General features: G+C 47.8%; 5 protein-coding genes across 5 annotated transcripts; 3 read left to right on the top strand and 2 right to left on the bottom strand.

Annotated features, from left to right (window-relative positions):
• Positions 1 to 126: 126 nt before the first annotated feature.
• BDV37DRAFT_190728 (RNA polymerase II mediator complex middle subunit MED1) lies at positions 127 to 2,871 on the top strand. The gene is made up of 2 exons (XM_032079663.1): positions 127 to 2,039; positions 2,104 to 2,871. The coding sequence occupies exons 1-2, from the start codon at positions 405 to 407 to the stop codon at positions 2,761 to 2,763; spliced, it is 2,295 nt and encodes a 764-aa protein (XP_031945505.1). The 5' UTR covers positions 127 to 404; the 3' UTR covers positions 2,764 to 2,871.
• A 4,406-nt stretch (positions 2,872 to 7,277) lies between these two features.
• glnA (glutamate--ammonia ligase) lies at positions 7,278 to 9,809 on the top strand. Its single transcript, XM_032080904.1, has 6 exons — positions 7,278 to 7,546; positions 7,643 to 7,675; positions 7,769 to 7,861; positions 8,100 to 8,604; positions 8,663 to 9,084; positions 9,146 to 9,809. The coding sequence occupies exons 1-6, from the start codon at positions 7,544 to 7,546 to the stop codon at positions 9,161 to 9,163; spliced, it is 1,074 nt and encodes a 357-aa protein (XP_031945504.1). The 5' UTR covers positions 7,278 to 7,543; the 3' UTR covers positions 9,164 to 9,809.
• Positions 9,810 to 10,117: 308 nt separating this feature from the next.
• Positions 10,118 to 12,297, bottom strand: BDV37DRAFT_190659 (putative MFS transporter). The gene is made up of 4 exons (XM_032079662.1): positions 11,868 to 12,297; positions 11,497 to 11,808; positions 10,820 to 11,411; positions 10,118 to 10,743 (listed from the first exon to the last, which is right to left on the bottom strand). Exons 1-4 carry the CDS (start codon positions 12,011 to 12,013, stop codon positions 10,156 to 10,158), a joined length of 1,638 nt encoding a protein of 545 aa, XP_031945503.1. The 5' UTR covers positions 12,014 to 12,297; the 3' UTR covers positions 10,118 to 10,155.
• Positions 12,298 to 17,605: 5,308 nt separating this feature from the next.
• BDV37DRAFT_296449 (phosphotransferase enzyme family protein) lies at positions 17,606 to 19,175 on the bottom strand (the record flags this gene model as incomplete). The annotated part of the gene is made up of 2 exons (XM_032090112.1): positions 17,606 to 18,444; positions 18,518 to 19,175. The coding sequence occupies 2 exons, from the start codon at positions 19,173 to 19,175 to the stop codon at positions 17,606 to 17,608; spliced, it is 1,497 nt and encodes a 498-aa protein (XP_031945502.1).
• A 5,288-nt stretch (positions 19,176 to 24,463) lies between these two features.
• On the top strand, positions 24,464 to 26,636 carry BDV37DRAFT_238986 (sugar porter family MFS transporter). Its single transcript, XM_032080903.1, has 4 exons — positions 24,464 to 24,934; positions 25,000 to 25,188; positions 25,252 to 26,191; positions 26,246 to 26,636. The coding sequence occupies exons 1-4, from the start codon at positions 24,715 to 24,717 to the stop codon at positions 26,520 to 26,522; spliced, it is 1,626 nt and encodes a 541-aa protein (XP_031945501.1). The 5' UTR covers positions 24,464 to 24,714; the 3' UTR covers positions 26,523 to 26,636.
• Positions 26,637 to 26,990: the final 354 nt, after the last annotated feature.

Here is a 26,990-nt window from a genome sequence, read left to right as displayed (position 1 = left end):
TACTGGGTTTACCTATGACGACGGAAGCAAACACAACAAACTCATGTGACTCCGCGTTCTGGCCGCAAGTCACTCCGCATCAAATAGTTCCTTCACCGGAAATCCATAGAGTTGGGTGGTGTTTTGGTTGATAAACAGTCCTTTCGCTTTTTTTTTGGCCTTTTCAATTTTCAATCTCTACGCTCATGCTTTGGCGATGCTTTAAATAGTCTAGTGAGTTTTCACAATTGCATGGTGTTGCCCGGTGAGCCCGTCGGATAGAAGAAGATAATGGGCTGCGCAGCGGTGCAGTATTGAGAAGAGGTCCGAATCGAACTGCTGCTATCGTTTCATGCGTGATACCCCGCACTTTGTCTAATTATTTATCTGGTTACATTTTGAATCCATTGTTTTGAGCAGCTACCATGGCGACTCCGTCTTCCAAGCAAAATCCCGGCGCAACGCCGACCCATCTGACTTCTTCTCCCCGCCCCTCTGGACCTATGGCTCGGCCTATATCGCACAAATCACCTTCAACGAGAACCCCATCAGCTTCCAACCATCAACTGACTTCGACGCATCAAAATGCCACGCCTCTGGCCGCAACCGCTGGGGCTGACGATCCCGTCACTCTCAGCTCCCCGTCGGCGCTTCTTGCACTTGGTGGCTATGGCGGGATTAGCCCGTCACCCGCAGTCCATGACGCTTTAGTAGCACCCGGTATGCATGACAGCGACATTCAGGCACTCGGTATGCAAGGCCTGAAACTCGGAAGCGCGCGCGACAGCGACGAAGAGCGGAGGAGACACATTGAGGACGTGGTGCAGGTTCTACGGACACGAGTCGCGGGCAGAGGGGTGTGCAGGGAAGGCATTGAGCGACTGGGCCAGCTCGAAGGCTTTGAGTCGATTTGGCAGGAGGATAGCCTCAGTATTGCGGGAAATTTTGTTGATCTTGAGATTGAGTTCTACCGTGCGCAGAATACGGTGAAGGATGTCAGCCTGAATATCGCAACGCCAGAAGCCACGGACGGTGAACGTCGGGAAGCTACGGCTGTCCTAAAGCGTGACTTGATAGAATCGCCTGAAGATAGAGGACGGAGCTCTTGGAAAACTTTGACTAAGTTCCATGAGAATCTACAGTGGCTGGCGAAGCATGATAGACTCAGCCAAGAAGTCAACTGTTTTGAGGCCATAGAAGGTCTTTACGAAAGCTTGAAGCGCATTTGGGATGAGGAAGGAGATCACCGCAAGTTTTCTGGTATCAACGATCACCTCTGCAGTGGTTGGGTTGGCAAGCCGTGTCTGCATCAGGGAGGCCGTATTGGCCTCAACTTAGAGTACTGGGTACATCAAGCACGCGTCCTAGACGCCAAGCAAAAGAAGGCTTCCCCTGATGACATGGCTATAGATCAGCCGTCCGAATCGTCGATGGACGGCGAATCAGGGAACCATAACGGTAAATGGAACATCATAATAGAGTGTGAAGAAGGATATCCGTCGCTCCGTGTGTCCAAAGAGTGGGTGAATTCCGAGGTCTTTACAGTCATGAACAACAATACGAACGAACCGTCGTCGTCGAACGAGATAGGAGGGTCTGATGTTACTGTTGTTAACTGGGCAGACCCACCAGCGACTCTTCCTTCCCAAGATCAGCAAGATGCAATGGCGCTCGATTCGGGCATGCTAGGTGCCGCACCCAATCGGCGGTTTGTTGCGAGAATGGAACCGCCCCTTGAACTGCCAATCTTGGCAGCTTCGGACATATACAGACACCTGGGCATTCAGATGCCACAAGAGTTTAAGATGGTAACCTACGATGGACTCTTAGCACCGGGATGGTCACCATTATCAGCGGCGGGAGCTATGGGCCTGGGGCCTGAGGAAGCATCCCAACTTGGTCGCAGAAGGCGCAAGATGGCCGTGCAGACCGTTGACCAGGATGGAAAACCATGTACTAAACAGCATAGCTACACTTTCCAACCCTTTGAATCTGTTGCTGGGCGTACGATGCGTGACATCCCCTTTGCGCACCCGCGGCAGCTTGCAGATATTCTTCCGGTGAGTTCAATAGCAAAACTACTCATGAGAGAAGTTACTGATAATCTTTATTTCCCCCTGACAGACACTACGCCAATATGCGCTTTTAGCAAACATGATCCGTAACATTTTCAGTCCTCCGTCCAAGAACGATGAGAACAGAAAGGATGCCCAAACAGACTCTTCAAAGAACTTGGTTAGTCAGCTGAAATTCACGGAACCAGGGAAGCCAAAGAAAGATGTGATTATCTTGAGCAACAACGATCCCAACGAGAAAAAGCTCGATCGGTTGCTCAAGGGATTCAATAATACGGACAGGACCATGAAGGACAAAGGGAAAGACACATTCAAGTCGAACGCTAACGGTGGCGACGATAATGCCGATGAGGTTAAAGTAGACGTTACATTGCGGACACAGCTTGGTCAAGCGCCCGTCGTTATGCTACTTTTCACGGTAAACGATCCAACCGATTCTGCAGAATCGGCCAAGGAAGAAACTACTATAAGCAAGGTTTCCGTTAGTTTGGAAGTTGGATTGAACGGCCGCGTTTCGGTTGTAGACATGACAGGATTGTTGGACCACTCTAGCGGTCTTGGGGATATGGACGTGCAAATGACCGATGAACAGAAGAACGAAGTGAGTGAACTACAAAGCAAGATAGCCCGGGTGCTGGAAATATCTCAAGACCTTGGGACACTCGTGGAATGGATCCTACGATGGATGCAGCAGCGAAAGGGCCGTTGACAATACCTGTCACATATCCCGGATTGGCTGGGTAGCCGCGGCTACCGCTGCCGCCGAGTGGAGAGGGTTGTGTCGACCAGCCCTGCCTCCAGCGGATCAGTTGAGGCTTGACCAGATCTTCATCTGAGGCTCTGCAGACGAGGGCGGGGACCCAGCTTCCTGTCCGGAGCTAGCCCAGCAATCGATGCTGTACCTGCATAGACTCTATCCCCCCATCTATCCGCCCACAGAGCTCCGCCATGGGGGCTCTCTGGGAACTACGATTACCATGTTGAAAGCAGTTTCCCTCACGAGATCAGAATCATCCGTTGCTAGTATTACCTGTCCACGCGCAGTTGGCGAAGAAATAATCGAACGTGGAGCATGACAACCCAACGGGCAGCAATCGGTGAAAGTGGGAAGAAAAAGGAAAGAAGATCCGGTGGGATGGGGATCTGTAGGTTTACACGTTTCCATACATACATATGCCCAGGCATGCGAGATGCAGAATGAATGTTGTTGCTACCAAGAAATAAAGTTCCGACCCAGATGGAAATGGCGGTGGAGGCGGCTAGTGTAATGCCTGGCTGCCTTATACCAGGGCTGAGGGATTTAATTGTACATCCCAGTGCATGAACAGCCACTGCAAGGAGACCGTTTGGTGGTTTTCCATTATCTAAACCATGAGGGAATAACCAGTATGAGAATGACCTGTCAGAGATCTTCTTTACTTCGTGGGATCCCAAAAAGATTCCCCTCGATGTCCAAAAGAAGAGGAATCGACAGAAGAAAGCCCCAAAAATGAAAAAAAAAAAAAAAAAAAAAAAAAAAAAAAAAAAAAAAAAAAAAAAAAAAAAAAAAAAAAAAAAAAAAAAAAAATAGAAGAAGAAATGAGCATGATCAGCTGCGCGAATTACCCAGCTGGACTGGATACCTCATTAAAAAAAGTGATCCATCGAGGGTTTCAAGAAAATATGCATGAGGATTCCTCTGCATGCGTGGACGAGGTATGAGGCATTAAAAATTTCATTGGAATTCTTCATTACAAGACATCCAGAACAAGATCAATGAAAATAAAATTTGTAGCGGAATGATTTTCATTATTCCTATCCCTTTCTTCTCATTTTTGCTCCCTTTGCTCCGTTCCTTGTCGATTCAATGACATGTGGCCATGAATCGACTGTCAATCGACCACAAAACCCCTCGCCAAGCCGAACAAATGTGACTCGCAGAGGTCTTGGCTGATCGACTGGTTCTGACGATGACTCCATACTATAGGAGGACTTTCTCCAAGCTATTGTTCCAGGTATGTTCGACTGTCGTCAACCTGAGGCACTCCAGGCGAGCGATGACGATTCGGGCCGAATCCAGTCAGCGGCGTTTGTCATGGACGGCGGCCCAGGACCAATCAGGGGGCGACGATAAGGGACCCGGTCGAATGCGGAGCATCACAGGGAAAAACATGGTTGGCGACTGAAGCCATTACTCATTATCAGGCTGGCCCATCACAACTATTACTCTAACCCCCTCAATATCATTATTGATATTCCGGTCATTGGATGACAGACATCCCCTTCGCGGTGATTAAGTTGCTTAGATCGTGGGTATCGGTGAGGGATATTCATGGCGGTCACTCCCTTCGGCCTTTCTTATCCGAGGTCAAAAGGAATTTTCCACGATCAGCTTTTCGGTATGGGACTTTCAGATGTCAGTCATGACGCACTCATCGGTTGTCTTGCACGTTCAATTACCCGGAAACACTGGAAGTTCTTGCGGGAGCACGCTAAACCCCTCCTGGTTTAGAGACTGCGCCACATTCTATTCTTATGACTGGCTGACGGCGTACGGCGGGCGGAAGCCGCCTGCTGCGCACCCGACCAGATCGGGAGGAGAGTGGATCATGGATATCATTCAGAATAGAATATCTAGACCTCAATACAATCAATACACCATTACATTTGATAGACCGAATCTATTCTTTTCGGGTCTCGTTTCACCACGAACTAATAATAACCCTCCCAGTCTCACAATCTCACCCTATCAGGGGAATACTAGTAGTAGTACTAAGAATACATCGCTTTCTCCTGTAGTGGATGTCAACCACAGGGCTGAACCGAAACCTCACCCAAGACGTTCTACTCTTTGTTCCCCTCTTGATTCTAAACTCTCTCGGCCACTCATGATGCAGTTGATTCCTGAATCTCCCGACCCCCAACGCCTATCATTTGCTGTCGTACCGTTCTCACGGAGGAATGATACAATTCCAAGAAGATCGCCACTCCGGGGGACGTTCTGGAGAATCCTTGTACCTCCCAACCGGTTGTGAGGTTTGAAGTGACTTAATCGTGACAACTCCCTCTGCCTCGACCCTCTTGCACACGCCCTTCGAGGCGGTGCAGACCGCAGCTTTCCTCAAGCGGACCAATCCCTCGCCTAATAACCCTCTAAGAATAACTCTGACTAACCATCTGGGCCGGTCTCGGGGTCTTGGGGGCGGCTTAACTTTTCTCGCTCTTTGCTCGCCTTTTTCGAGAATTTCTTGCCACGCCCCACATCTGTGGAGGTTTATTTTCTGTAAATTTGCCCTTTTCAGTTTTGGTACTGTGAATTACCGGCTGGCTGTAATCTTGCCGCTTTGGGTGATTATCGAGGATTTCCTTTTTTATTTTTATTTTTATTTTTTTTATTTTATCCTTTGATAGACTGCACTGATAATTGTCGCCCAGTAGATAAGGATTCAATCTAAAGGCAGTATCTTTGTATTCTCCCCAAAACAGATAAAAGGAAATAAGAACAAAAGCAATTAGATTTCCAGCCATCAATCGGTCGACGCGCTATGATCCACCCACGCGACTATGGCGGGGTGTCTTTTTGAGGGGCATTGATAAGGAATCCTTCTGATAAGTCGCAGGTACCGTAGATTTTGATATGCATCATGAACATCCACCATGTCCATGCCTATCGGAAAGACCCTACCAATACCCTTTCCAGAATGTCTGTTCATCTGATCCCGGAACTCTGTCGGTCAGTATGACAAGGCACATATCGAGACAAAAAAAATACAAAGGGTCATTAAAAAGGAAAGCGACGAATAAGATGCAATCCGTGAACGAGTCCCCCATATGACTTGCTATAAGCCATGCGCCCGATCTACCAATGGGGTGACAGTCCTGGTCTATTAGTTGCATGCAACGTTCAAACTAAATGGAGAGATACTCGGGTCCTGCAGCTGATATGCGCCGTCGTCAATTAATCGTTGATAATACCTCTTAGCAACAGCCTGCTTCTCACGTCGCTATCTAAAAGCCTCACTCAGGCAACCCTCGTTCGTTCGCGGTGCGAGTGTATCGAAGGCCTGGTCAGCCGACTGATAATGGTCGAAAAGGGGAGGTCACAATGCAGAGAATAGGTCGAGGAAGTATAATTAAACATCGATAGAAGGCGTCTGGATCACCGTGGCGTGGGGTGCGATTATCTGGGGAAGAGAGATACGGGCTAGAGATATCCAAGCGCCGTCAAGGGAGATTCCGGTGATTAGTATTCACAGCCCATTCTATCGCATTGGACTGGCCCGTTCAAATGACTCTGCCTAGTAGTTTCTTGGTTGCAGATACTTGCCTTACGTGCATCGAGGTATTTTCTTTACCCATTTCACTATAGTTACTGTATCGGCGCAGAGGAGGAAAGGGGGAGTCATTTTTCTTTTTTTATTTTTGATTTGGATCCATGATGGCTCCATCTCTTTACCCAATTAGGTAGTCTTATTGAGTGCCTGAGGTGCGGACTTGGGCAGTAACCTCGTAATCGACCGTGTATTAGGAAGATAGAACCGTCTAGCCGACGCCTATCGCAGGTTGGTTGGGAGGCTTTCCAACTGACTCCATGTAGCTCTTAGTACCGTGTCATATATTTCCAGATAGGAGAGTACCTGATCCATTCAAATGGGAGTGGGAATCAAATGGCGGAGAGCAACCCTTGTCTTAGCTGCAGCCTTGCCGCATCTTCTCAGCGTCCAGACGCTCAACCACAAGATTTGTGGGTTGCGCCTTTTTTCTTGTGGTTTTGAATTTTCTGAAACACCGTAACAACGCATCCACTTTCAATAATTAATTCAAAAATGATAATTCCATGCCAACCATCAGACCAGAATGAGTCTACCAAACTACACGTATCTTTTCTAAAAATTCACTAGATTCTTGAGCTATTCAAAGTTATTTTTTACTAATAATAATAATGTAAAAAGAAGTGCTACCTGAATTCAAAGTGAAACCAGTCTGGCAGTTATGCAGCCAAAAAAAAAAAAATGAATTAAAAATGTAAAAAAAAAAATTCAGTGGGAAATTCAATTTACCGGCGGTGCCCAGCAACCGAGAATATCGACCGGCGCCATTACCGTAATTTTCAAGCCGAAACCACGCCATGCCTGATCGGGATGAATTTGCCCCCTCCCCCAAAAAAAGCTACAATGGATTGAGAGTCTCTCTTTCTCTTAAATTTAAAGCATCGCCTCCCCACCCACTGAACCATTGTCACTTACATCTCTATCCCTTCTATCCGTATACTTACCCATCTCCCTTCCCTTCAACCCGCTTTGCTTTTAATCTCCTCCTTTCCTCTTCCTTCGCTACTTTCCAATCGATTTCTCAGATCGTCGTGTCGCTTTCGTCTGTCTTCTATCGCAGGAACAAAGCTTCTTTAAGCAGTTGAAATTTACTGGTTCTGCTCTGCATCCGTTGCAAGCTGAGATATCTTGAAAAGAAAAAGTTTCTTGTCTATATCCTTCACACACACATCAATCATTATGGTATGTGATACTCATCGTTCTCTTATCTCGCGCCTTTATCGCGTGGTGGTTCTCGTTATCGCTTGGATAAGTGCTGACCTATGACTCATTATACAGTCTGAATCAACAACCGTCTCCAACACGGAGAATGTGCGTTACACTTCTTATTGATTGCTATCATGCTTTCTTCAGCCGATTTCCCGGCTTTGAGGAAACAAACATACTGACTTGCGCTGGCAACAGCTCATGAAGTACATGAACCTCGACCAGCGCGGAAGCGTGCAGGCTGAGTACGTCTGGATTGACTCCGTCGGTGGATGCCGCAGCAAGACCAAGGTATGTATTCATATCCGACCTTCATCCCACAACCTTATCCGTTGGATCGCGTATCGGGCGGGAGTATGGGTCTAGGACATTGAATGTGCACGGCGCACAGACGCAAAGGGATCGTGATCGTTATCTCGACTCTTCGCTGATAAGCCCTGCGCACGGTGATCCGATGCACCCTGTTCCTGCGCCTACCCGGCCCACGTGACCAGACATGGGGACGTCGATTACTGACCCCACTATCTAGACTCTCAAGAAGGCTGTTTCGTCCGTTGACGAGCTCCCCGAATGGAACTTCGACGGTTCCTCAACGGGTCAGGCCCCTGGTGACAACTCCGATGTCTACCTCCGTCCCGTTGCTATCTACCCCGACCCTTTCCGTCTCGGTGACAACATCCTCGTCCTTTGCGAGACCTGGGATTCGGATGGAACCCCCAACAAGTACAACCACCGCCACGACGCCAACCGCCTGATGGAGGTCAACGCCAAGGAGGAGTTCTGGTTCGGTCTTGAACAGGAGTACACTCTCCTCGGTAACGATGGCTGGCCTTACGGATGGCCCAAGGGCGGTTTCCCCGGTGCCCAGGGTCCTTACTACTGCGGTGTCGGAACTGGCAAGGTCTACTGCCGTGACATCGTCGAGGCTCACTACCGTGCTTGCTTGTACGCTGGCATCAACATTTCTGGTATCAACGCTGAGGTCATGCCTTCCCAGTGGGAGTACCAGGTTGGCCCCTGCCCCGGTATCGAGAGTAAGTTGCACCATTTTGTTTCGTCTAGTATATTCGGACTCTAACACATTTTTTGCAGTGGGTGACCAGCTTTGGATGTCCCGTTTCCTTCTCCACCGTGTCGCTGAAGAATTCGGCGTCCGTATCTCCTTCGAGCCCAAGCCCATCAAGGGTGAATGGAACGGAGCTGGTCTCCACTCCAACGTTTCCACCGCCGCCACTCGTGCTGAGGGTGGTATGAAGGCCATTGAGGCTTACATGAAGAAGTTCGAGGCCCGTCACGCTGAGCACATTGCCGTCTACGGTGAGGGTAACGAGGAGCGTCTCACTGGCCGCCACGAGACCGGTAGCATTGACAAGTTCAGCTACGGTGTTGCCGACCGTGGTGGTAGTATTCGTATTCCTCGCCAGGTGGCTAAGGATGGCAAGGGTTACTTCGAGGACCGCCGTCCTGCCAGCAATGCTTGCCCCTACCAGATCACCGGTATCATCGTTGAGACTGTAAGTTCTATCTGGAAAACTTTGGATTAATGTGGATATGGAGCTAACGGATTACACTCAGATCTGCGGTGGCAACTAGATACCTTAACTACCAATAAAAACGTGAAGACTTTTCTTTCCTCTTAGCGCTCGTATACCCTCCGGCGTCAGTTGGGATCGAACTAGGAGAGCAGCCTGGCAGTGTGGAGCACATAGATTTTTCTTTTCTTTTCTTCTCACGATGGTATTTCAGGTTTTCTTTTACTCGGATGCCAGAGCTTGCCTTTGCGTTCATTACCCCATGCCGTTTATATTCTAATTACTTCTCTTTCGTTACTTGTTACTGGGTTATGTGTTACGTCAACAACAACATAGAAGGTTCACAGTGAATTGGACAATCACTAGGAATGGAACAACTGTTTAGGAAACAGGAAGGAAAGGAGCAACCACTGTCATAGTATTATCGTGTATCAAATACAACCAATCACTCTTTGGATGGTTTTACTGGAGTAATGCTACGCCGAGCTTGATGTCGGTATGATCAACCTACCGTTGTGGCAGGTGACCCACTTGAACTTCAACACTGGAATAATTTCCCACGCTTCCTCTGTGTCTATATCTTGATCGATAATTGGTTTGTCGAAGTCTCCTTTTGTAATGAATGAAAATATACCAGCAAACATTCGTTCTAGACATAAGTTGCATCGACGCTTATCATATGATCCATCATACAAGTCGCATAGCCCTTCCAATATTATATTCCTTTCGACATAAGAATATTACTACGATCATTGTAGAGAAACGAGACAACGTTACGGAGTTGAGTTCTTATCACGATGAGCTTGAATTTTGTATAGTAAGTACAGTCTAGACTATCTATCTATTAGAATTAGCATCTTCGTGTTAACGAGATGTAGATAAGTAGGTATGAATACAAGTATTACTTCTTGACAAATGGCATCATACCAGACAGAAGTCAACCCAGCCTGACTAGCTAGGGTAGGACAGGCCAGTAAACCCTGACGGGAAAATGCCACGCACATACTAGTAGTATATATAGTGTACGTACGCAATAATTGACGGATGAGTTAGTTAGTTGTTCCTCCTCTTCTTGAAAAGAGAAAATACCCCCGAGCCCAATCCATCGAGACCCCTCTGCTGTGCCTCGCGTCTAGCGGCTCCATCCACGATCTTGTCCGGGTCATTCTCATCGCCCTTGCGTCCGTCAATCACCCGGACCAGGATCTGCATGGTTACCGCGGCGAGGATGCTTCCGCACAGAATGCCCACCATGACTAGGTTGCTTTTCCGGAACTTGAGACGGCCGGGCGCGGCGCGGTCCTCGGCCCAGCCGTTGTATAGGGCGTAGGTCGTTACGATACTGCCCAGATTGCCTAGGCCGGAGACGATGGCGGAGGCGGCTGCGACGCCGACTTCGCCGTGGCGGGGTTGGAAGATCTCGGTGGTCCAGGTCATGGTGATGGGGACTGTGGGGCCGAGGCCGAAGCCGACGATTAGGAGGCCGCCGTAGCGGGGCCAGGAGTTGGTGTCTGTGCCGGCGTAGGTGGTGAGGAGGAGGCCGAGGATTTGGAGGAGGACGGGGACAGAGAAAAAGAGGGCACGGTGGCGGTGGAAGCGGTCGGAGAAGGGGGTTACGAGGAGGATGGCGGCTAGGTCCATCTGTTGGTTTTCTTGGTTAGTTTTCATAGTTATGTTGTTATTGTTGGGGTTGTGGTGTTGGTTGGAGGGCACTTACGAGCCAGATTGGGGCGGAGAGGAGACTGAGGTCTATTCCGCTGAGATTCGGGTTGATGGCTTTGATGATCACCGTGGCGTAGCTTTGAACGCCGATACCGACACCCACTACACCGAAGTACATGATGAGGAGGGGCCACAGGCGCCAGTCGAGGAACACGCGGAGGAGGTCTTGGAGCGTCCATGCTGAGCGATGGTACACGCGTTTCAGGTCGTGGTAGTGGATTTCAGCGTCCCGGCCGGTCAGAGCAGGTGCACTGCGCGGAAACCACCGTAGGTATTTCCTCTTCGGGGGCTGTTCGCCTGGGGGTGTGGGCCGGTCTGGGAGCCACCAGAGGAGAAGGATGCCGACGGCGATTGTTATGACACCCCATACCAGGAACATCCACTGAAACCCGGCGTAGCCTCGGACACCGTCCATCTTTTGGAATCCGGCCGAGACCAGCCCGACAGCTGCGGCGGAAAGCTGCGCTGCTGTGTAGTATTGGCCAATCCGCTTCCCTGTTCGAGACGGAGGGTAAAAGAGGGTGAGGTAGTAGGCCATGCCGGGCCACATGCCCGCGATGACGATACCAAGAAGTAGACGTAGGAGGCTATGTTAAGTTAGTTACCACATTATGGATTGTCTTAGCTGTTGGAAGATCAGAGGTAGAGCTCTAAAGAGCGCCAGAAACATACTAGAAACTCCAGGCGGCTTTCATGGCGGTCATGCAGGTGCCAATGACGCCGACACTAATGACAATGCGACTCATCCAGACATGTGGACTGAGTCTGGACATGATCAGATTTGATGGCAGGTCGAAAATGACATAGCACACGTAGAATAAGGCGAGAGCAGTTGAGACTTGGTGGTCATTCACGTGCAGAACGTCGAAAATAGTGTGGTTGGTGTCTATGTTCATCGTTTGGGCTAGTGAAACATTGGACCGGACGGCTGCGCAGAGGAAATAAAGAACCCAGAAGGCGGGGATGATGCGCAAATCCAGCTTCCTAGGATTCTGTCAGATACGTCTTTTTCTTTTTCCTGGATGAGAGGTGGGAGCGCCTACCTGTAAATGCGCTCAATGTCGGCAATATCTGGCTCGCTACCCGATTCCACATCGTCGCGGTTGTCGCCAAACTGCTCACGTATATCTCCACTATCAGGATTTTTACCCATGTCCGCGGGTGGGAATTGCGACTGAGCTAAAGACATGATGGCGTCACGGCTAAAAATAAGGCTGACCTATGATACCGCGATCTGATGGGATCCTGCAGCACCACCGACGCCACAGACAAACCTCTATCTCGGGTGAGATAGAATGGGACTCTTTAAAGAAAAGTTGGAGGTGAACGGAAGTCCAAATAGCAGCAGCAACGAGAGCAGAATTAAAACTCCGCTAATGGTGTCGGACAACAACCCCGCACGCCGACAAGGAACTTAAGGATCGACTAGACCGTAAAGTTCACCGAGTGATTTCTTGATGTGTTTCGCAATCAGCCCTAAATCTGGAATTAGACCGGAATTTTTCTTGTCTTTTTGCTTGCGGCAGGATCAATATGAAGCAGACGGATAAACCCGTGAGCGTTCGCATATCCTCGGCTGTCGTGTTGGAGTTCCCATGGGTCATAACGGCCCCGAGTCAACTCAATAGTAATGAAAAGGAGCATACCTGAAGAGAAAAAGCCATTGCGGGTATTGTCTCCGATCGGTCTGTTTGGTAGTTTGATTGACTGGGAAATTAAAAAGAGGGGTTCAACGCTGATAGCGACTGATAAAATTATTATCGATAGCTCGGTAGCTCCTCCGTAGAATGTCCAACTTTAAATCCAAGGGCCGGATTGTGGGGCAACAATAGAATACCCGTCTCGTGCTTTGATCGTTTCGTCGCAGGTGTCCTAGGGATATTCAACAGTGGGAACAATATCAGGAGTTGAAGTCCAACAGGAACTGAAGCAGGTTGAACGAAGCAGTCGCAAAGTAGGGATAAATGTTCTCGACTCAATCCATCCGATGCTCGGCGGAAAGAAAGGCAAAAAAAAAGGATCCACCAATGAGAAGCTTGGAACGCGGAAGCATAACTGAAGAATCTCAATTGACAGAAGTTGTGGAGAGGGACAATTATAAGAAGTCCAAAGAAACCAGAATGACTCATTCGGATAGCTTCAATCCGATGTCGGGCCCTTCATCACCCAGCTTTGGCTTCAGTGAGTGCCAAGTGACAACAGCAACAACATGGGGGGACCGGTGAGCCACCCGGTGAACTTAAGAAAATCTTTTTCTCAGCTCGAGAACAACAATGGCTTCAAAAAACCGTTGCTTGTCTGGGATAGTTTTGAAGGATTCTCCAAACTCGGTGGACTATCGGGGGCATAATCGTTCTATATGTGTCAAGCTCTGCGCCAACTAGAATTGTACTTCCCATCTGCTGCCTTGGAAAATCAATCCATCCACCGTATAAAGCTTGCTCGCCTGGTATAGTTCGTCTTCATAATGGCCATTGGTGTCTGGGAGCACTTCTGTAAGTTGAAGAGAAAGTCAACTAACAACGGTCAGCATGACTCAAGTCCAGTCTGACTTCTGAGTAGCAGAATCTTCCTTGGACTAGCTAAGCATGGGTGCATCAGTGTATCCCTTATCAGATAATCTTCTGGTTCATGGCTGTGTTCTGAGGAAGGCCATGATGATAACAAAACTGTTCTCAATGATGTTCTTAACAGCCTTTAGATCAGCAAATTCTATCGACTCAAGCAGTCACCGACTGCCATTTAACATTCAATGTCCTTAAAATCTCAAGATAGTAAAAGTCACCTTCCACGTTGTCACCATTGTGCATCGACGTATCCCTTTGCATCATTTTTTTCAGAGCCATCGGGCTAGTATGATACCTTTGCTATGCGAAGATGACGTTCATTCCTGATGAGTTTGATCCTTATCTAGAGCACCGTATTGTAATTCTCTCCTTTAGAAGCCGCGAAGTGCATATATATCTCTGCTCAATTGTCATATATCTCTTTCTCTTGAGCTGAGCACAATAAAAACACTATACGAAAAAAAACCAGGTGTGTTTAGGGAAAAAAGGAGCTATGATAGAGAGACACGAATAAGCTCACTGTACACCAGAGTTTTGATATCAGACAGAAACATACAGTATAGAATGAGGACCACAGAAATATTACCTGGGCATGGTATGTTATCCATCTTACGTAGGCATGTTGGAAAGGAAACAAGCTCAGGCTGACATTGTACCTGCACGCATATCCATAGCATTGGAACCCTTGAGAACATCCAAGCAAAGATATTAAAGAAAGAAGACTATTTGCTCTGCTAGATATGAAAACCGGTGCTGTGTTAGGACATGTGACCCCAGCCAAACAGTGAATGATTCCTGTCGTTTGTTGTCAGCTTCTGTTTGTATCTTTCCCCTCTCTCTTCTTCCTCTTCTCCCCCTTCATCCTGTATTCGCTTTCCACTCTCTGTACTCGGTACGTTCTTCTTTCTTTCTTGAGTGTGTACAGACTTTTGATACTGCTAGAACTACTAAGAACAGCTTTCAGGTGAGTATCCCCCGGAATCTTACATTCTCTCCCATATTTGTAGTCGACCAAGCAACAGACACTTCACTCTTAAAGAGATTCACTGTCCATCTACACATGTATTGCTTACACGTCCCATGCTTTCACTCACTGAAGTCCTAAGCTGACATCGTTCTCTTGTATCTTCTGGTCCTTCACAGTGACAAGCGTCCATATACGGACAAGATGAGTGGCTGGGGTGCTGATGACGGAGCGGCTGGATGGGGGACTGCCAGTGATACTGGTAGGTGCTCGTGATCATGGGTGTAGTCATGGCTTTGCCCATTTCCTGTTTTGCTCGATGCATAGATTCTTATACTACTCCTCGATGCTAAAATGTAGACAGCTGCCTACACTGATGAGAATGCCAACCCATCCGGCAACTTGAAAGATCCTGGCCTTGATGGTGACGCCTGGGAGACTACGTCTGCTGGGAATGAACAAAATGATGACAACAGATGCCGAAAGTAAGTCAGCTTCTATGGCTCTCCCCTTTTCATATACTAATGCATGTACAGCTGTGGAAGCGATGGTCATTTCGCCCGTAACTGCCCTGAGCCCCGTAAGGGTATGGCCTGCTTCAACTGCGGCGAGGAAGGGTAAGCAATAAGACAAAGAGACGATTCTCTGTTGCTGAAATAAGCTGCAGGCATAGCAAAGCTGATTGCACCAAGCCTCGTGTTTTCAAAGGCACTTGTCGCATTTGCAATCAGGAAGGCCATCCTGCTGCTGAGTGCCCGGAGAAGCCTCCTGATGTGTGCAGGAACTGCAAAATGGAAGGTAAGACAATGACGACTGTTTTTTGCACGAGATATACTAATTTATCGTTCCAAGGCCATAGAACCATCGATTGCAAGGAGAACCGCAAGTTCGACCTAAACAACATACCGGACAAGCTTCCAGAGGAGGCCTGGGCAGCCATGCAGAAGGCTAGCGAGGAAAAAGATCTTGAGGACTTCCGCGAAGTATGCTTCTTTTCGACATCCTTAAAACTTTTCATATGTTACAGGAGCTTACAAGAAGACAGGCTTTGAAGATCTACTCTAAGGCAGTCCCTGATGCGACTTTCGTTGATATTGAAAACAAGATGCGCCAGGACAACCTTAACTTTTACCTCATTGCCATGGTTAGTAGTACTAATGTTACCATTCCTGAGTACTAATAGCATGTTTGGGAGCAGGAAAAACCAGTTGGTGACTGTATCAGCGTGATCAATCTTCAAGGCAAGCTGGACTGCAAGTATGTCGTTGGGTTTTACTACAGTCAGAAGCCCCAGCGTGCCAATCTCAAAGAGCGTTGGCCTGAGTCGAGTGAAGAAAACCTTGAGCGCCTGGAAGATGCCGGTATCCCTTATGATCGAGAAATCCCAAAGTGCTCAAACTGTGGAGGTAATCCATACCTTCGCATCCCTAGAAAGGAAGACAGCTGATGAGTTTTGCAGAGATGGGTCATACTGCGCGAGGCTGCAAGGAGGAGCGTGTTGTTCATGAACGTGTTGAAGTGAAATGTGTTAACTGTAGCGCCGTCGGACACCGTGCCCGTGACTGCACTGAGCCTCGCCGCGACAGATTCGCTTGCCGTAACTGCGGGTACAGCCTTTCTCTGTTCAAATGTATGATCATGTTGCTGACCGTGTGCAGATCCTCTGAGCATAAAGCATCCGACTGTCCTAACCCTCGCTCTGCAGAGGGCGTTGAGTGTAAGCGTTGCAATGAAGGTGATACAATCCAGTTCAAATTAACACATCCCTATATGCTGATATGTATATTTAGTCGGTCATTTTGCGAAGGATTGTCCGCAGGCCCCTGCCCCGAGAACGTGTCGCAATTGCGGGTATGTACGAATTCCACTCCTCTAAGGCCTCACTTTTCTTTCCTTTTGAACTTTTTTCGCTCTTGGTGTGTGATAAGATCTAACAGAATAGATCTGAGGATCACATTGCACGAGACTGTGACAAGCCCCGAGATATTTCAACTGTGACTTGCCGTAATTGTGAAGAAGGTTAGAATTGACGTTCCATCTCATTTAGTGTCCTCAAGCTAACACGAGTGTCAGTTGGCCATTTCAGCCGCGATTGTCCGAAGAAGAGGGACTGGTCAAAGGTCAAATGTAACAACTGCGGTCAAAGTAGGTTAAACCACGATAATATCTCTGAACAGTCTTGTTAACACTAAGTACTCAGTGGGCCACACCGTCAAGCGCTGCCCTAGCGACGCAGTCAATGATACCGGTATAGGCGACAACCCGGATTTGGGGAATAATGGCAATCAGAATGCAGCTGCAGATGATGGATGGGCTACCGATAACACTGGAATAGCCGACCACTCCCCTGCCGAAGGCGGCGGATGGAAACCAGGTTGGTAGACGTCCAGCGTGCCGGTCAGAGCACGGCGTGAGTCGGATTGATCGTTTGATACGGTGTCTGATGTCATCGCATGTGCACGGATCGTCCCCGTGTAGTCTACTCCAGGTTTTCTTTGAGCTTTGTCCATTCTCAGTCAATTTGGTGCGAATCATGGAGCATGGTAGCAACGCTAAATTCGAACGGCGGGGCCGGGAAAAGAAGTCACTCACACGGACCGGGATACAATCTGGAAAAGGAACCACTCCTGTCTCTTGATGGATTGACTCCATTATCTGCTTGTCTCGGAATTAGTGAGGTTTGAATGCACTGCTACAGACATTTCCATCTCCGTCATTGGTTCTTTGCATTCCGGTAATACTGGGTACAGTGTATGCGTAGGACTTTTATGCGCCGTAGTTGGTTTATGTTTTATAGGCCACCACCAACCCGATCGGATGATTGGGAGTCCATACCTAGCCAGGTATACTTACTCGCAGAGGGTACAAAAAACATCGGCCACTTATTGCCAGGAGTTTTGTTTCTGTGTACGCATCAAAGGAACCGGGCCAGTTTATGTCGGGTTTACCTCCATGGGAAACATTGGACATTGGACTGATGATTGTTTGGGATTGCTTTGGCCCAATGCAAGAATGAAAGTATGGGTCAGGTAAATTTGTATTTGGAATGGTTAACGTGCTGCCGGCGAAAGAAAATTTAAGTGTCAAGAGTTGTCATACATTCTTTTAACATTAGAATGGCTGTTGCATTGCAAATACACAACATTCGGACTGTCTGCTAATACAGCATGCTTATCCTATCCTTGCGGCCACTCTCAACTTTGTAGCCTGCGAGATAAGCCAAGTAGCTACCGTATGGAACAACCCATTGTCATTCGTCATTCGTCATTTCATCGTGCGCCGCAGACGATAGGGAATACCATGGTTCCATTAGAGCTTTGGCAATGAATTCTTCCTTCGTCATCTTCCCGCTATCCATAAGCGCTTTGTTTTCCTCTATCTTCTCCAAGGCTTCATCATACTTCTTCAACTCCTTGACCTTCCGCGATGCGAATCCCTCAAGGTCTTCTGCCTGTTCATATTCCTTCTCACGCTTCGCCCACTCAGCAGCTCCCAAATGTTGACAGAGCTTTGTAAATGGAAAACTGCAATAGTCGTTAAAGCCAGATAAGAGGAGCATATGCAACCACATGGCTCCAGAAGCTTGTGACCACTTAACAAGACTAGAGAGCTCTCTCTCCTCATAGCCTGGCATTTTTACCTCTTCCTCCTCCAAGATATATATAAAGATATCAAGGTACTTCAAGTACCGAGAGGCAATCTTAGGTAGCTCATCACCCTCGCAGTCCCATGCACTATTAACAGGTCTATCTTGGAGAAGCCACCACGGTGCTGAGCCAAATAGCTGGGCGGGTCCAATATATGACCACTCAAGGTCTACTACCCCAACAACAGTAAGATCTTCTTTACCCCGAATAATTAGATTTGCCAAGCCAAGATCATCGCAAATCAATTTAAATTTGCCATAGTTATACTTCGGGTGGACCAAGTCAGGTATCAAGGTTTTAAGGGTCTTAAACGCCACGTATTTACCCTTAGCATCGTATTTACCAAAGGTCGAGTTTGGCTGGTGAACAAGCTGTTCCCAGTCCTGGTCAAGAATATACTGAAAATAATCGGTCGTCGTTGTAAACCCCTGGGATCGGTCACCTGGATATTATTACTTAGTCAACACAGTCGATTACTAAAAAAACAAAAAGGAAAAGAAAAGAAAAAGACATACCAAAAGTGTTAATTCCTCCGTTCTGTAAAATGCAATGTGCCTTGAATGTTAGCGGCCGTGGTAGTGTAGGGATATGGACATTAGCCTGGGGTGGTGGTAGACTGCCAATCTGATCAAAATCGAGCTTAAAGATCTGAAGGAGAAAATTTGCCAATTGTTTATAGATAAATTCAATATCGCAATCACTGATATCCTCTCTTATTACTCTGCCGGGGCACGTGGCATTGGGGTCCTGGAAAAGATCGCTAAGGCTCACACCATTAATAAAGTCCATCATAATGAATGGACCAAGACCCAGTGGGTTACTGATTGCGGGACCCCACGCTTGGACTATCGGGACGGGTATAGTAGTTCTATCGCGGATAAGGCCTAATGCTGATACCTCCATTGCAACCTTTTCATTGGCGTAGTCATCACAGACCATCCCTGCGCGAGGGAAACGAACCATCCAGGCCGTATTGTCACTAAAGACCATTTTTACACCGGCATTAAATGCACCATTGTGAAAGGTACCGTCAAGTACACAGGGGAGTCTATCGGGATGGAAAGTAGACACCCACTCGCAGAGACGACCCGTTCTGTGGGTCTCATTCACCTTATCGACCCAGAGCTGGTCCTGCACCTCGTGGACAAGATCGATAAGCATATTAGTATCCATAGTGTCAGAGGAACTTCCAGTAGGTAAATTAAAGTACTTGTTGGGTCAAGATTTTAGTGAATAGATTTGTTCAGGGACAAGAGGTGAACAAACAAGGGGTCTCGTTGTAATATGTGTTGGCACGTGTCCTGCTGCCTCAGGCAGAGAGCAATATTTCCTTTGCACATTACTATGTTGATATGATCTCAAAGATTCCTCATAATACAGAGCATAGGAACCCAGATTTTTCACTTACTTAGAGGCTAGTTTGCTTACTTTTACTACAGGCTCTTAGGAAAAGTCAGCTAAATAATTTATCCCGCCCATATCGGTTTCTAAATAGGTCTGATGAAGTGGAGATAGTGAAGATGGACCAAGAGAACTCTAAAGTGGTCTCTACTCTCAGAGAAAACCTCCAGCTTTGGTAAAGACCCGATATCTGAAGATAGTAACGACCGAAAGAGAGTATAGTTAAGGGTGCAGCAGTTTTGTGGCTATAGACTACTAATAGGCTTGGTAACTAGCCCCAAAGAGTTGTGTATTAAGAGACACCGCTCTGTTATTAATGAAGGTCAGTAAATCACACGCATTGATTTGACTCCGAGGGTTGGGGTTGAGCACGAACAGCAGCGTCTTTCTTCTCCTTGGCGGCCTTGCGTGCAGCAAGTTACTCAGCTATACAGATATTGTTTAATTAAACTAGAATAACTTTAGTATAGGCTATATAGGCTATTAAAATCGTAGTCTCTGAGTAGAAAAATCACAATTCTTCTTCTATTATTTCTGTTGTCGCCAACAGTTCCTCTGTAGTCTATGTGTAAGAGCAACCCAACCAATGCGACCCAAGACGGGCTGAGCAAGCCGAAAACAAAGCAAAAGGCATCCCTTACCGTCCGCATTTAGGCATCCCGAGAACATTCTTCGAATCGGGCAGCCAAGCAACGTGGTCATGTACGTGCCTCTAAGTTTGCAGCATTCGAATATATTGCTCCACTGGGATTAGCATCGGAATGTGAGATGAGATGGCTGTGATGTAAGGGGTAAGTGGTCCGTCCACTGGTTGTGATATGAGGTGAAGTAGTGGGTTATGTGATGGATGGTGGTGTACTCCATATACGTGTGGCTATTTGTGTTCTATTTGTGGTTTAAATAGTCATACAATCTTGAATCTATGTACGTTCGTACATGTAAGTGTCGGTTCTTGGATGACTGGTTCTCATGGACATGTACACTGCGCGCTATGTTTGATTAATATCCTCACGGTATCGGAAGTGGATATGACCTACACGATTGCACAGCAGTAATACGAGCTTATTCTCGTACATTGTTGATATGTTCTGCGGTGTAGCGACAGATATGCAAGGGGTGCTTCTCTTGCCATCTACCGGGAGTGATCTGGTGGGTTAATTTTATGACAGAAAACTTTTTATTTTTTTCAAGGTAACCTTGCTTCCTTGTGCTCTTCTTGATTCATGCAAGTTTGCTGTCTGTTATTATTCTATCAAGTTTTCTTTTGGTATTATAGATCTATTCATGATATTGAATCGCTGTACGGAGTGTGGATTAGTACTTTGATCTATTGATTTAAAGCTGGTAGACACCCTTGCTTCGTTGACAAAAATGCATGTCCTTGAGTGCATTTTATTTCAAAATTAATGAAACCAATCTCCTCCACTACTCATCCAACATATCACTGTATACATGGCATCGGTGATTGAGTCATGATAATATCAAAATACCTCGGCTTCGGACAAGCGCCGGCCATGGGAGGCGGGCCCGTGACGGTTCCCCATACTAACCCCAACCCAACGCTCAACTTTCCCCATCAATTTGAACGTACCGGCCCATACATGACCGCAACCATCAGATTCTATCCCGACAGATGCCCTGTACCTACGGCGTAGCAATTGCCTATGTAAGTAATTAAATTGCGGAGATACGTGCTTCCAAGCCCTGTGTGCATCCTGAACCCAACAATACTACACTACAGTTTAGTGCTCTTCCACAAGCAAAACATATACCCTAATGCCCGCCAAGAAGGACCGGGCCTGAGGGTACTTCCCCTTCGTTCAGTCTAGTTGTAACCCACCCACTCACGCTCTCTGCGACTAGGTAATTATGGGTCAATATATTCTCCGGCTGACACGCTCACTGGATTTAGGAACTCGGACCGGTCGGTTCGCCCCCTGTACAGTCCATGCAGGTGGTATGAGCTGATTCCGTCTGCTGAGTTGATCCACCCGTTGGGGATAGGTGCAGTTGACCTGGTAGCGAAAATAATGAATTTTTGGCTGTCTGCTCGATAATACTAATTGAAGTAGGTATGCATATACGCCCTACCATGCCGTGTGTGAGATGCATCCTGCTTTATCTTTAATCGGCATGTCAGATTTGATGTAGGAGTCTGCGTCAGACGGGTTACGGATCGCCTTGAACGGGAATCTGGAAATATCTTCGATTGTTCACACTGCGCGAAATTCGAGGGCGCGAAATAAAAGGGAACAGGTAATGGGCGTGGATCCGGGGCCCCATGACAGACGAGAAGGCCATGGGTTCACGTCTGTGAACCAAGTTGCAAAGTGGCCATTGATATGGTGGTTTCGGCCTCCTCACGAATATAACTTTCCAAGGTAGGACCATGGAACGATCGGAAATACCCGAATAGGTAATCCGAGAAGGCGTCTGGATGTCTGGATGCCTGGATGTCAAAAACATACACAATTAAAAAACAGTTCGGACAGAGCCGAACGTCTGTGGAGAGGCAGTGCACGTTTCACGAGGGGAGAAATCCAGAATGGGGAGAAAACGGGGAAGGGATCCGCAGGTAATAACGACTAACTGGATCCAGTTTGGAGAAGATCTCGGCTGGTTGGTTGAAAGTCTTTCAACGCGTGAGGTCCATATGGGGCACACCCAGTGAGGTATGCAGGCCCAACGCCCTTTTGGAACGTGACGGTCGCCCGGCAGAACCTTAGAACAAAACAATGGCGGCTGAAGAGGAGGCGAACTTTATACGAGAGCCGTGGTATCAAAATCCCCAGTTCGGATCTCGATCCTGGCGTCGGGAGTCGTCTACAGAGAGTCATTTTAAGCAATTCTTAGCTTTCTCTGGGCACAATTATTCACGAGTCTTGACTGTTGCTTGGTGGTACTTGGCTTTCCCAGGATTCTAAACAGATCTCGTATGGAAAGGGCTCGAGAGCGCGCCGAGACGGGTGGCATCAAACAACAGGCTGTTACAATTTCATGGCAGCCTTAGGCCGATCCTTCGGTGGTTTAGTCTCTCGGCCATGGCTGGGATCATTCCGGAGAGGGTTTCTCCGGGCCGGGTTGATTTAAAGTTGGATGCTTTCGGCAGGCTTCGGCCTGGATCACCGGACAAAAGAAAAAGGTAAAAACAAAGAAAGGGTAAAAGAGACATACGGAACAAACTTGTATCTTGGCCTTTCTCTTAAAACTAACCACAAAATGGTAGAATAAATAAAACCCTCAACCAAGAGTTCTAATAACGCCGATGGTTTCCACTGGCGGTTGGCTAATTACTTCATTCTGTATAATTCTCAGATTCAATCAGACGACGTCCATGCCGTGGGAGTGGGGAACTCTTTCACTGGTGCCACCTGATTGGATTGACTGTCTTAGCGAGGTAGTACCTCGAGGAAAGGATGCCGATTTTACCTGACATTCATGATACTACTACAAGGAAGTTGACCAACTTGGATAAGTACTGTACCGCTAGTCACTGGGACGGAACCCCATCCAACGATAATATTACGGAATATCATCCAGGTATCAAACAACCAGGTCCCTCACTGGATCTGGAAGTAAGGTAGATAGATGCTCTCGATATTAATAACAAAATGAACGAGGGGTGAACAACAAGCGCCACGGAATCGGTAATATTTGAATAGACTCGCTCGATCTCGCTGTGGCGGATTGAGGCGTCAAAAGTAAGGGCGAGGATCGTGAGCTGGCGGATAGGGCCGAGTAGTAGGCCCCTCTTCGCAAAATCCGGAGACTCCAAACTCCCCGGATTCCTGAGTAATCGGCCGAGCAGGTCAAGTGAGAGGAGCGGAGCGATGACGATGGATGGACCCTCTTTTTTTCCCTTGGAGCCCCTCCACAAAGGTACGAATCATGTTTTCTACGGTTCCAGTGCTCGACCACGCGATCCATGCGAAATCTAGTTATACATCAAAAGCGGTTGATACGATGCGCATCAGGCAAGGTTCCCGAATCGGAGACGGGATCCAACCCCTCGCACCGCGTAAATAGGACGAAAGGTAAAAAGAGAAGAACGGGAATCCAGTGGCGATCTTTCACTAGCTACGTACGTTCGATGACCGGAAAATTGTGCCCTCGTATAACCATTGAACGGAGCCTTATTTTTATCCATGGAAGACGCAAAGAAAGTAATCGATGTTGGATATCTTGTGCACGGAGAACCCGAAAGAAATAATCAAAAAGAAAAAAGAAAAATCGAAACAGGAAAGAGACCGTCCCGTCGGATTGTCCAGAACAGGTTAGACAGCAAAGCGGACGCCAACCCGCAAGGCCAACGCCATGACGGCATTGGGCGGAGTGGAGCAGCAAAAAAGCAGAGTAACAAATGCGTCGGTTTTTTCCTCTCCGCGTTGCTTGTTCACTCACTTCATTCGCTTACCCATTTAGCCCCCGCCGATCAACTTTTGTGTCGAGTGTCGCCCGACGACCACCATCGTCATACTCCGGAGGACTCTGCCTCCAACATGAAAGTGATGGTGTGAGAGAAAACCCCGACGCTGGGGCCCATCAAGGTGCCTGGGAGTAGTATGTGGGGAGTCAGATCCAGTTCCCTTCCCCGTTGGAGCTTCTGGTTCAGCCAATGGAAATGTGGTGTGAAGGATGGAGAGAGCAAGATTCTAAAGCTTGGAGAGAAAGACGGGGAAATTGGTACTCCTACCTCGATCCAAAGAGAGATTGGCACCGGGGTGGAGATTCTCTCCCATCACTCCTGTATCAATCCCGGTAGTCCAATCATGGGTCGAATTACAAGGACTCATTGATCGTTTGCGATACTAAAACATGCAACCTTGGCCAAGTTGACCCCAAGGAACATGTCCTTTTCTTAGTCAGAGGCCATGCGACCCCCCCGTTCCCTGTCTGTTTTTGGACAAAGTCTCATTGAATGTATGTATGTGCAGTTACCGTCTGATGCGTGGAACTCTAAATTCTAATTAACATTTATTCTTTTTTTTTCATTTATTTATTTATTTTAATTGAATTTATTATTATTTAGATTATTTAGCCCCAGGCGCCGTGTCTTCCCCAGTTCATTGCCTAGCTTTTATACCCCGTTCATTCCCCTGTTGACACCATCTTGCTGATCTTCCTTTTCTTCTTTTTTATTCCGATCCCCTCCTGCGTTAATGCATCATTTTCTTCCTTCCCTTTCCCCTTAGGTCTCCCTTCACAATCGCATGCGACTGCCATCTCTCTACACGCTCACCTGAAGCAGTCTGGTCCCGTTCGGGAATTTAGTCAAACCTGTTAGGAGAGCACAGTCGCAAGAGCTTCCAAGATGGGCCGTAGGTACTTGGGCCTTCAGGGCAATGCCCTGCAAATCGCCATCGGTGTTATCGCCGGCATGGACTTTCTACTATTCGGTTACGATCAGGGTGTCACCGGTGGTCTTTTGACCCTTCAGTCCTTCATCAAATATTTCCCCACCATTTCTACCAGTGGCGCGTACTTTGACAGTCTCACCCAGGCCGAACAGAGTACCCAGTCTACTCGACAAGGTAAGTGGCGCCTTATTCACTACCTGTGGTAGGAGACCGCCGAAGGCTGATGAACTGGACCACAGGTATTGTTGTCGCTGCGTACAACTTAGGATGTTTTGCGGGGTCGATCCCGACAATCTGGATTGGCAACTGGCTTGGTCGACGTAAAACTATTTTCCTTGGTTCTTTCATCATGGTCATTGGAGCTCTGCTACAGTGTACCGCGTACCAGCTGCCCCAGCTGATTGTTGGACGTCTGGTGACTGGGTTCGGTAAGTAGCAAAACGTGCCAGGGGCGAAAGAAAGAAAGCTCTCGGCTAATATGGTATTGCTAGGAAATGGCATGAACACATCCACGGTGCCCACCTGGCAGTCTGAGTGCTGTAAATCCAACCATCGTGGTAAATTGGTCATGATCGAGGGCGCCATGATTACCTGTGGTATTACTATTAGTTACTGGATCGATTTTGGTTTGCTCTTTGCCGACCCCAGTGAGGTCGCCTGGCGTTTCCCACTGGCATTCCAGATCTTCTTCGCCGCCATCATCCTGGCTTTTGTCATGTTCCTTCCCGAATCTCCCCGCTGGCTTGTGCTGAAGGGCAGGGAGGATGAAGCCAAAGAAGTCCTGGGGGCTTTGTTGGGCGATGGAACCGATCCGACCTTTTTGCAGACCGAGTTCACAGCTATCAAGGCAACCGTGTTGGAGATGGCTAAGGGCTCGTTCAAGGATATGTTCACCATGGACGAAGACCGTCATCTCCACCGCACCGTGTTGGCTTATGTCAACCAGATGTTCCAACAGATTTCCGGCATCAATCTGATTACATACTATATCCCGGTTGTGTTGGAAGAGCAGATGGGTATGACCCTGATCAACTCTCGACTGATTGCGGCGTGCAACGGAACCGAGTATTTCATTGCCTCTTGGATTGCGGTGTTCACGATCGAAAAGTTCGGTCGCCGGACGCTGATGCTTTTCGGCGCCGCGGGCATGTCGATCTCGATGATGATCCTCGCCATCACCGCTAGTCTCAAAACCCCGCAAGCCAACATCGCCTGTATTGTATTCCTCTTCGTGTTCAACACCTTCTTTGCCATCGGCTGGTTGGGAATGACCTGGTTGTATCCCGCCGAGATTGTACCTTTGAAGATTCGTGCTCCAGCTAACGCCCTGGCGACATCGTCGAACTGGATCTTTAACTTCCTCGTCGTGATGATCACCCCTGTTGCTTTCGATAACATTGACTACCAAACCTACATCATTTTCGCCGTTATGTAAGTTTTCCCTGCAGTCTCTGCAGCCAAATTCCTTGTACTGACCAACCACAGCAACGCATTCATCGTCCCGGTTGTATTCTTCTTCTATCCGGAGACAACTCGTCGGTCGCTAGAAGAAATGGACCGCATCTTCCGAAAGACGAAGAGCATATTCTCGGTCGTGCGTGTTGCGAATAACGAACCTCACATGTATGGCAAGCATGGTGAGCTCCTGCATACGCTGGACGACGTGGAGGATGATGCTGTGCGCCGGGCTAGTGTGCTGAGCCACGCTCACAAGGAGTTGGAAAAGGATAGCTCTGAAAACGGCAGCACGAACAAGGCGTGAGCCTGATGCCAGTTTTCGGCGTTGATGATACCAAACTCAGTTATTTTTTGTCTCTGGTCGGGTTGAATTCTGGAAAGCCAGAAACGATGCCCGGCACGAATAATATACCCAGCTTTTATTCTGTATTTAGATTTTGGTGCTGCTTGGAATGCATATCTGATCTGTTGATCATCTACCAAGCTTTCTGTGGATCCATTGGTTCCACTTTGTAGGTGCAAATTTGCCTGCAAGGAACACGCACACCTGCCTGTTCCGTTGGGCTTCTATTTCAATGACTGGCTTCTAGAACATCTGCCACGGAATAGAAGGGAGTTTGGGCTGATGAGAAAGTCGGTAGACCCAACAAGAATTGTTCTTTGGAATGCACCACTAAACCTATCTCGGATTAGTCAATACTATAGGTAATTCCAGTTAACTAGAAGACCGGGCATAGATTTTCCAGCGCTAAAAGGGCTGGAGTTACAGTGA

The sequence above is a fragment of the Aspergillus pseudonomiae genome (assembly GCF_009193645.1).
Source record: "Aspergillus pseudonomiae strain CBS 119388 unplaced genomic scaffold BDV37scaffold_7, whole genome shotgun sequence".
NCBI lineage: Eukaryota > Fungi > Ascomycota > Eurotiomycetes > Eurotiales > Aspergillaceae > Aspergillus > Aspergillus pseudonomiae.
The sequence above is the reverse complement of the archived record's forward strand: the minus strand, read 5'-3'. Positions and strand labels throughout refer to the sequence as shown.